Source organism: Montipora capricornis, chromosome 10 (genome assembly GCF_036669925.1).
Source record: "Montipora capricornis isolate CH-2021 chromosome 10, ASM3666992v2, whole genome shotgun sequence".
Taxonomy (NCBI): domain Eukaryota; kingdom Metazoa; phylum Cnidaria; class Anthozoa; order Scleractinia; family Acroporidae; genus Montipora; species Montipora capricornis.
In genome coordinates, this window is record NC_090892.1 from 22357100 (window position 1) to 22368234 (window position 11135).

Here is an 11135-nt window from a genome sequence, read left to right on the forward strand (position 1 = left end):
TATTTTTTAACAGAAAAATAAATGACAGTAATGAGATGTAACGTTTTTTTTATTTTTTAATCGCGTTTGCGGTGACTACGTCATATTACCAGTCACTTTCTTCGTTGCAAATCAAATCGCTCCGCAAATATTAGTCGAACAAAAATTCTGATTGCCCAATCGAGCAAGCCTTAGAGTATGTTTTACTTGCCTACGGATATATTTCGCTTGCCCCGAGCAATCAGGCAAGAGTTAGAGTCGAACACTGAATTTGTGAACAATCGACCTATTTCGGAGGATCTTCGCTCCGTTTCCGCGCCGTAGCACAACACTAGGACCTTTCAAAGCCACTATAGGTGTATAGGTGCAGGTCGTATGGCGTTGAGAGCTTATCACGGGATGGCTGCTATAGAAGTCCTTTGTCTCCTTCCTTTACGAGCGAAGGCACGGCTCGTTGTCGGCCATCAGCGTACTCCATTTGCTTGCTCTTCCTGGTGAGATTGTTTCTTCGAGCAACAATGAAGGCTGTGGTCAGCCCAGGTTTACGAAACCGAGGAACTTTCGTTAGTAATTCGCTTCCGAAGATCAGCGGACACGAGGCGGTGTAGTAGCGCGATAGTTAAAGGAGAACTTGTAAATTTTTACCCTCAATGAGCGCTTCGCAGATAACCTTTTCCAAGGGCTGGTTGAAACGTTCCACTTCTGCAACGGCTTGAGGCCAGTATGGAGTGACTTTTCGGCGCAAGCTTCCATGCGCCTCAAGGAATCGACACGAACTGTGGACCATTGTCAGAAATAATCTGCTCTGGGTAGCCATGTGTAGAGAATATTCTCTGAAGATGCGTGACGATAACTTCAGCTGTAGTCGAGCGGAGGATGGCAACTTGAGGCAACATGGTACACGCTTCAACCAAAACAAGATGGCTTCCCCCAGAGGGAAGGGGGACGATTTCCCACGGCTTTCGCAGAATAATTCCTTGCCGTATAAGTAGATGTGAAAACGTTCGCAACCCCAGATCACTACCAAGGCTTCACGCTCTGTTTGCAAGTATCTTCTCTCAACATCTGTAAGTGCGCGACTACCCAAAGCGACAGGACGAAGGGAAGTGTCATCGCTCTGTATTAGTATTGCTCCGAGTCAGACGGGACTTGGATCGACGCGTAACTGAGTTTCTTTCATCGCATCGTAATGCGCCATAACACATGCAATCGCTGGTTAGTGCAGATTTCAACTTTGCAAAAATTCTTGATGTTGCTTTGTCCGAGACCACTCGATGTCTTTCCTTGTAAGTTGTCGTAGCGGGTCTTAAAGGGTAGAGAAATCTGGAATGAACCTGGAACAGTAATTAACTAGACCAAGGAAACTACGAACTTCGGAAGAGCTCTGTGGAGTACGAGCTGTCTGTATAGCTTCGACCTTTTTGCCGTCAGGAAAGAAGGACCAGCTGCTGAGACTTTGAAACCAAAGAAATCCAGCTTTGAGACACTGAAAAGGCATTTTTCTCTATTCAGAGTAAGTCCACACTCTCGCAATTGTTTGAAATGCTCTTCTAGGCTGTGGTCAAGTGATTTCTGATCCTTGCCAAAGATGATAATGTCGTTGGAAATCTTACGAACGCCTTCAATTCCCTTGTAGGGTTTCCTGAATGATGTATCAGGGGCAAAATATCTGTTCGGAAGACGATTTGAGATCTACAATTTTCGGAACATTTGTTGTAAAATTTATTGCTTGCCTGCTTGTCCTAGGATTTTCGAACATCTAAAATATGGTATAATTGCCCATTTTTAACGGATTTGTACCTCAAAACCGTCACCTAGAATTTTCGGGAGCCTATTCTCTGGCCAAATGTTTCGAAAAAGTAAGTTTTGTTCCCTAAATGTTTTGGACCTCTAGACTTTCAGCTAGGAAATCCTAACAGATGAAAAATTTTTAGGGGATAAAAATATGCCTAGATCTACAATTTAAATACTAAAATACGTTAAACAATGCTATATTTAAGTGGTTTTGAACTATATTCTCGTTGGGTGCTCCTGGTGTATTAGTATTGCTCTGAAGCAGAGGACAAACCAAAGATGAGACGTTTGAAGCACTTGAGGCCAGTGTGAGTAGAAAACGTGGTAAGAGCTTGCGAGTCTGGGTGCAGCTCAATTTGATGGCAACCACATCATAGATCGATATCTTGGCTCCATTCATCGCCTTCAAAGTCTCTTCTAAAGTCGGTATAGGGTGCTGCTCACCGCTTCGTTGAGCCGCCTCGTGTCAATGCAAACACATATATCCCATTGGACTTGGGAACGGGAGCTAAGCGGGACACCCACGGGGTAGGACCCTCGGTGTCTTCTATGATGTCAAGGTCTGTCAATTCTGAAGCTTTTGATCGACGTCTTTACTGACATGAAAGGGTGCTCGTCTAAGAGGTTGCGCCACGGGATCGGTGTAATATTTAATTGATAGTTTATCAATTGCCAACCCTCTCAAGAATACTGGAGTATTGCGTTACCAACTGATCCACGTGGGAAACTCGCACGGTATCAGTTTTCCCTGTGAAAGTTTTCGCCACCAAGCGTAAATGCGCCTGCTCTGCTGGTCGCACTCTAAGTAGGTCTAGTGCAATTGCCGGGTCTTGCATAAACGCCAACCAGCGTTTTTGGTGGTCGACAACCGTGAATCGCGCGTCGGTTGATAAGCCGGTAGAACGAGAATACACACATATCGAATACGCTCCTAATAGCAATGACTTCGGGTGAACCAAAGGGTAAACGCTGAGATCTGTTTTCAGTAGGGAAATATACACTAGCACCGGAGTCAATGATTACGGGTATTTCCGCGTCATAAATGCAAACAGGAACAGTACACTGAGAAACAGAAGTTCCTAGAACAAAGAGATATTCATCGTTGGTTGAGTGATCTTGTGAATGCTTTCTAGTTTCAAAGAGGCGAAAAGCTTCACGCCGCTCGCGACCCACGGTTTATACTGTTGAAAACGCGTTGAAAATGGCCCTTTTTACCACAATAACAGCACATTGCACCATTTGCAGAGCAGGAAGAGTGCTTTGCTTTGTTCCCTTTATTTCCACAGAAATAACAGATGGGTGTAGAAGAAACTTTCCAATTGGCATTGGCTTTGAACGACTGTTGACCTTGCAGCCTGGTTTAGGTACTTTAAAATTTTGAGGACGCTCTGCTCTGAATCGCAGATCGGTGCCGAATAAGGTGTTTCCATTTGAACAGCATTCCGGTTGAAGCTTCTATGGTGCGCACAATTGACAGGACATTTTTCAGAGTGAGGTCTGTCTCCTGAATAAATCTTCATCGAAGGTCCCGCGAATAGCGCTTGTCCACTAGCTGATCCCTGATCATTTTGTTTGCTCTCTCCCCGTAGTCACAACTCTTTACCAAATGTCGCAAGCGTGTTGCAAAAGTGTCAAGAGATTCATCGGGTAGCTGAGAGGCAGAACGGAAGATATGCCTTTCCAACAGCACATTCTTCTTAGGCTCGAAGTAAGCCGTTAAGCGTTCAAGCGCTGTAGTGTAATCCTCATCAATCTCTGGTAATGTTGCAAATACAAGTAATCCTGAACCTCTTGTCCAACAAGGTGAAGGAGAACTGCCCGCTTTTGCGTAGAATCGGTGATACCCGAGGCAAGAATAAAGTATTCCAGTGACTGGACCCACTTCACCCAACGCTGTGCAAGGGTTGACAAATCCGCATAGGAAACGGAGGGCGGCAACGCGGGAAGTTGGAGAGGAGCTATGGAAGGAGAAGAAGTAGCAGTAGAACTCACTTGGGTTGTGGTGTTCATCCTCATCGCTAATTTAATATTCCTTTCTTTTATACGGAAGATATCTGTTTACAAACATTGCTTTTGTTATTCAAATGTGCCAATGACAGGAACAAAAGACCCTTTGTTTCCACAGTCAATGAGGCTCTGGCTGGCACATTAATGACAATAGGTGACGTCAACGATATCTTCCCCATTCGAATGATCTCTATGCATATGCACACATAATGTGTGATTCTCTAGCAAAGATAACATACCACGAATATATTCGAAACCTAATCCGAGTCACATGGACAAGTAACAAAATACGCTTATCATAAACATTATCCACGAATACTATTATTACATTGAATGATGAGCGGATAGCGGAAGACTTTTTTGAGTGAATTCACCTCGTCAACATTCGTCAAGAGCGCCCATCGTTTCTTCAGCACTGACAAACAATTCCTACAAATGTACTTAGAATCGATTTCAACTTTACACTCCATAGATAAAAATATTCCGCCTCTTCGACCATCAAAAATGTTTTTTTCCATATTTTTTACCATGCACAAAGTGCACACAAACTCTTTGTAAAAGGTGTTGTTGCTGTAAACGGAAGCAAATCAAAACTCGTTGTTTCAATGATGTAATGGTCGGGGGTAATAACCAATCAAATCATTTTCCACACATTCCAGAAAAAATCACGTGACATTGAACACGATTATCAACATTGAATCCCAGACGCTCCTCTTCAATCTCCTTTAGGAGAGCGGGAAACTGTAAACAGGCTATCTTCCAATAGTGTTTTTTTTTTTTTCTATTATTATAGTAACTTTCTATTATCTGTTATATGTTCCCCAAACAGGTTCAGATACTCTTCAGTCAACAGTATTATACCCTAGCAGGCATTATATTTATTATTCAGATCGATTCCATGAAAATGACTAAGATCTTATTTATTCTCAAAATAAAGGTTCTGGAATGTGAGTTGTTCTTAATATTAGAAATGATGGATTGTTTCTTAATTGTATACCACCCTTACCGACCTCTGACACAGTATGTTGCTGACCTTGGAATAGAAGATGCTATCCTGCCGATTGCCTGGCGAATCTTAAATGACAGTCTGCGCACTGAATCAGATGTCTCTCTCATTTACCCTCCCTATCAGATTGCCTTGGCTGCAATTTACGTGGCTTGTGTTATTCAACAGAAAGACTGCAAACAATGGTTTGCTGAATTGTCTGTTGATATGGACAAGATCCTGGAAATAACACAAGAGATTTTGCAACTTTATGAACTCTGGAAGAGTTATGATGAAAGGACGGAGATTTCAGCCATATTAAGTACAGTACCTAAACCCAAGGTGCGACCAACATCAGCCACCCCTGGTCAAACCCCTTCACCAGTGCCTCCAGAATCTTAGGCCTGCTTAAATAGTGTCAATGAATTCATTTCTTCTTAATGTTGTTTTTTTTTTTTTATTTTTCAAAGGGAAAAATTTAAAAAGTGAATAGAAATACAGAGAATAATTTTACCAGTAATCATTATAAAGTCAATGAGCAAGTTCTCCATTTCAGGGATTCCATGTCAATCAGAATTATAGCATAACTTTATTGTTAGCAAGTGAAACCACCAAAATTCCTGATCAAATACAATCCCCAAAATGGATAGTTTGCTTATAGGCAAGAAAGCACTGGGCTGGGATCAAATAAGACTTGTCTGTTTGCAAACTGCTTGCTAAATATTGAAAAAGCTTTTTTAAATTCTTTAATACGGTATTCAACTATTGTAATATTACTTGAAAATTTATTTCTGATCTAGTGCAATGTACATAAGTGGATAAAAGATTGAATTTAGGCCAAAGGGGATGGACCCATAACAAATACATGATTTTCAAATCTTACTTTGTATTTCAAAATCTTCTGAGGAAAGAATTCAAACAATACTTTGATCTGTACAAGGTCCATTCCCACCCTCTTGGAACATTGAGAGCTTCTATATAGAATTACATGTATCTCGTACATTGCAATAAACCTCACGAATGGAAATTGTTCATTAATGTATTTTTTTGTTCAACAGTTTGGAATTTCTTTACATATTAATATATTAGAACCACAGCTAGTTGTCATAGGTTAATGATAGCTTCCACTCAATTTAATTATTAAATGTTGAAATTAACAGGATCATCACAACTCACAATTATCAACATCTTTCATACCCAAAAGTTTATTCATTCAGAGTACAAGGTCAAGGCAATGAAAATTTTGTCAGAAAAAATATCTTATCCTCCTAAATAGACCTCATACTTCCAAAAATTATTATTGTTTGACAAGAGGTCAGTGTAAAATGCAGACTGTGGCAAAAAAACCCTTTTATGAAAGTAAAACCTAAGCCTCAACATCGTTTTGGATCGAATTATGCCTCAAGTTAGTAAAAGTACAGAGTTTGGGTTGTTTCTGCAGTTTGCACTTTATCCCTGGTATGTGGCTCATATATTACGTTGTTCGGTTTGATAAGATACTCTGGAGTGGCAAAAATACTTTGGTAACAAGTACTACTTTCATGTGAAAATTGTGCACCTAACAAACAAATTAGAGTACATCCTTGGGCTTTTAGATGGTCACAGGTTGGCGGAGCATAGCAAACCAAACAAAATCGGAGGACAAAAACGAAAGCACAATTCCCACGCGCAACAACTTTACATTACTTGGTTACCAGTGTTTGGAGAACACCAAATCCTTCTAGATTACCAAGGTAGCGATATCAAATAGTTGTAATATCGATTTTAATGGCAATTATTTAGCACTGGTTGTGCTTGCAATTGTGGTTCAAACTACAAAAAAAAAAAAAACGAAGCTTATGTAATCGACTAAGGATGCGCGCACTAACAATGAAAGAACTTAATTATGCCTACATTTATATAACCAGTAACAAAAGGATACCATAAAGCAAATTGTGCATAAGACAATGAAAGTAACTTAGTTAATTAATTTGGTCAAGCTTCTATGCTACCTGAAATAACATATGGGCTATATAGGTATGTGCGGCCCCAAAGGGTAGGCGTTTTCAGCCGATTTGGCCATAAATAGGGTATCGATTTTGGCCAATTTTCCGCCATTTTGGTCATAAATAGGGTATCCATTTTTGCACTCCAGTCTTGAATTCGTTTTTTATTTAGAAGATACTTCTTTATCATGTAACCTACCTAATAAAAGCAGATAAACATTGCCTCAGTTAACATTGGTCTGAACTAGGGAATAATTATAAGGCAGGTCTGCACCAGGGTATTGATTTAAGGGTCAGGTCATAAATTGGGTATCACATTTTTGGTGAGGTCATAAATAGGGTAGGGAAAATCGCAGATTTTGGTCATAAATAGGGTAAGGGTTTTTGCGAAGCGGGCCGCACACCCCTACCCAATTTTTCTGGGAGTACCCCCCCCCCCCCTCTCCCCCGGGGGATATGGCGTATCAATATTTAATATTTAGATTTAGCCAAGCTTAAAAGCGGAGCTCCCCACGTGCCCGTTTCTAGATTTAACCCCAGAAAGCAATATAGTGTATATGGATATAACTATGCTTCTGCATAGAGTACAAAATTAATCGTCATTAGTGTGTACAGTTTACAGTGATCAAACACCTCTCAGGGGCACCCAACGAATCTGTTCCTCATATTATCTGTTCCCCAGAGGAATCTTGCTGGCTGGCAAAAATACAGGTGTTTCGATGAGCTGGCTGGGAAATTTCGTTATTGATAGAGGTTTTGCCTGGGAATTACTGACTTTTTCTAGCATTTCAACCCGAGCTGGCTGTAGAAACTCTGAAGAATGAGGACGACTAAAAAAAAAAAAAAAAAAAAGAACCCCTTCGACGGCTGGTCAGAGTGATTTGCGCTTGCAGAAAAAACCTGTTTTTTCCCGGTTTTGTCGCTTTCCCTGGCTGGGAAATTAATTTGATCAGCTGGCTGGGAAACCAACCAATTTTATCTAGCTGGCTGGGAAATTTCTTGTGTGTCTTGCTGGGAAAAAGAAACAGATAATGTTTTCCCAGCAACACTGAAAAACACCTGAAAATGCCTTAATAACATTTATTTTCATTAACTGGGGTATAATAATACATTTTACAACAAATTGGTCGTTGGGTGCCCCTGACCTCTGAGCTGAGAGCAGTAAACAAACAAGCCTTGCAAACAATAACCAACAATTTAAATCAACAGCTAAAACTGAAATTACAAGGGGCAGGCTAAGGGGTTACGTTTATGCAAATGTCAGCCGTGTAGTACTTATATTTCAACTGAATTAACTATGAAAGGGTGATGTGAAGTGCTATTTTATACCCATATGAACCATGTGAGCGTTAGTCCTACAAATGAAAATGGGCCCACTCAAGGATAGAGAAAAACTCTGACCAGGGTGGAAATTGAACCCACGGCCTTCGGGTTAGATTACCGCTGCTCTACATTCACAGGAATCTCTTTCACAACATTTTTCGTTTGACTGATAATCTTTACACCCTCTCTCTTCAGTTTAAAACAACAGCAAGAATCTTCCTAAGAAGAAAGTGAAAGTGAAGCTACAGAATAGTAAATTCGCTTAATACTCGACTGCAATTTCACAGTCAAACAAAGTAGCTCACGACTGGACATCCATGTCACACAAAAAACTATACGTGCGATTATTGAAATATGCCAGAATCTCTGTCAACACGGAATTGCAAACGTTTTCAGGCCTTCTTCGTTTTTTAGCGAGTTTTACAAAATATGCGAGGGAGCGAGGCAAGGAAAACATTACCTAAAAGCTAACCGTTGTAAATGTGGAGCAGCGTTGTCTGTACTCTTATCGACAAAGATATTCGTCATCACAGTGGTCAAAATGTTGTGGACGCAGCGCAGAAATTTCAGGCATTTCCAACAAACCGCTACTGGGAGTTCTTTACTGACGATTTCATCATTTTGTCAGCATGCAAGATTTAGATTAACAATCTTAATCATAACATTCCCAGAAGACTGAATCCAGAATTTTCAATCTCTAGTTGCTATTGAGCTTTCACTCAGAACATGGATTTGAGTTTCTAAATCGGCGAACGTTATTAAAAGTTTAACACTAAAACTCCAACACAGCTCCCATTGCTTTGGTTGCCCCACCGCATGATATAGATCCGTATTTTCAGAGAACTCTGTAACAATTGAGGCTGTTTGAAGACTACGATGAAAACTTTGCATGTCCTTTTTTCGTTAGATTTTGTAAATAGACGTACTAAATAGGTATCATGCCAATTTTTATCTCAAAATTCCCACGGAAAGTATGATTATTGAAACGTAGTTTTTCGGTTTTCGCTGTCCGCCATTACTCCAACGGCAAATGACCGAGGGCAAGGAAAAGAGTTGGGTCTAGCTGGATCGCCTGGGGTCTGACGTCATTTGCGCAACGCTCAAAATAAACGCGGCTAATTTCCCATGCCGTCTATGAGATGTGAGAGATCGCCGAGTTGCTGATATTATATACATTACTCCTTGATCGACTTGTTCGTTTTGTCAAACGCCCAAGAAGCGATGCGCGTATGACGTCACGAGCCAAGTCTTGCGTGAAAACCGCTTACAAAATAATCGCAGGCTTCTTCAATGCCGTCCGAGTAATGGCGGACAGATTTTTAGCGGTTTTTGGCTGGCTATTTCCCAACTTATCTCGCTTCTATCGTTCCAAATTTAAATGCATTGTATTATTTTGAACATATTGACTTAATTGACGTTGAAAAAATTCCAAACATTTTCGTCGTAGCGGCACTTTAAATACTCCTAGTGGCTTCATGCTACGGAAACCGGAGATAAGCGCCGGCCTGATGGGCCTTCTGGCTCATAAGTAGTGATACCGAGTAACAAGTACATCTTCAGCGAGCGCCGATGATAGACCGCGAGCAGTCCCTTCATAAATCAGTCGAGCAGCCCGCTTTTCTGAGGCAGTCGTGTTTTGTCACGCAAACAAATAAAATGACTGAGGGAGGCTTGGGCAGAGAAGTGTAAGAAGGGACTGCACCCGTTACAGTAACCGACGCGTTCAGAATTTCCCGTTGCACCAGCAACGGGAAATTCGGATCGGTGCGTTGACAATACAACGCTGTCAGATTACTTTGACGAGTTAATTACTTTTTGTTAGATTGTCCTTCGATTATAAGCACGATATGGTTTTTGCGGAAGATTTCGATCATTTATCCCTTCAAATGGGAAACATGGAACACAAACAAGAGCAAAAACGTGCGGTCGAAGCTCTCGGAAAGACGATTGTATGTGAGAGCTTTGTCTACGGGTGACCGGAATCAAACGCTATCCGATCGTGGCAGGTCCAGATATCTATAGGTAGTTGCCTACGAGAAGAAAGGGAATTTGTTAAACGAAAGGGCTTCAAACAGGTATTGCCTCAGAAAAGCGGGCCGCTCAATCTCGTACCTAGAGTACTCGGGTTTTTTGGTCAGCGGGTGAGCGCCCGGAAAGGCTCTGGAATAATGGACACCATTTTCCCAGAAAACGTGGGTTTCGGTCTTTTTGCGCATGCTTGAGTTTAAAAGGAAACAGAAAAGAGAAAACGGTAAACAGTAGAAATGGCGGGTTGAGAGTGTTCGAGAAACAAAAAATTTAGCTTTATACACCATAAAAGAAACTGGAGAAATGATCATTGGCTTGCAGTAAGCGCGAGTGAAGATGAAACCTCTGACGCTTTCGGTAAGTGTATTTTTAGTCTTTCAGCATGCATTCCATCGTTCAGAATACCATCGTGAAAGCAACATGATCGACAATTTTTTGTGGAAACGACACCAATGTCCTCTTCTACTACAATTTTATGTTTCCGTAATTCTGAATGGCTTTGACAGGACCTTCTTCCATGGATTTCTCCCCAAAGAGACTGATGTAATGTTTTCCCACGGTCCTTTTGCAACAGCAACAGTAATCACTATTTAACAGCGTGGGAAAATTCCCGTGCAGTATTAGACACAATTTAAACCCAGTCGTTTTATTCTTTTTTTTTATTTACATATTTCTGAGCTAGAAAAAACAAACAGCACTGAAACTAGTTTTATATTTTGAATCTCCCTCCAAATTCTGGGGTTTCCGAATTACTTACCGACTTCTTGTCAGACTACCATTGTTATGCAAGCGGCCAATCAAAATTATTGTTCAAGTCCGTTATCCCAGAGTCTTTCCGGGCGCTCACCAGCTGACCAAAAAGCACGAAGACTCTGGGTACGAGATTGCGGGCCGCTCGACTGACTTATGAAGGCTGCTTGCAGTTTACGAGCGAATGGAAAAGAAAAAAAAGCCATTTGAGAGTCAACTGTCAATAGCCAGCGAATAGGAATCACGATAAAATTAGTTCTAAGTAAAAAGAGAGTTTTATCTCT

The 11135-nt window shown here is 41.0% G+C and overlaps 1 protein-coding gene across 1 annotated transcript; it reads left to right on the forward strand.

Annotated features, from left to right (window-relative positions):
* Positions 1-794: 794 nt before the first annotated feature.
* Positions 795-5167, forward strand: LOC138020419 (cyclin-C-like). Its single transcript, XM_068867408.1, has 4 exons — positions 795-876; positions 3060-3137; positions 3363-3388; positions 4718-5167. Exons 1-4 carry the CDS (start codon positions 795-797, stop codon positions 5165-5167), a joined length of 636 nt encoding a protein of 211 aa, XP_068723509.1.
* The last annotated feature ends 5968 nt before the right edge of the window (positions 5168-11135 follow it).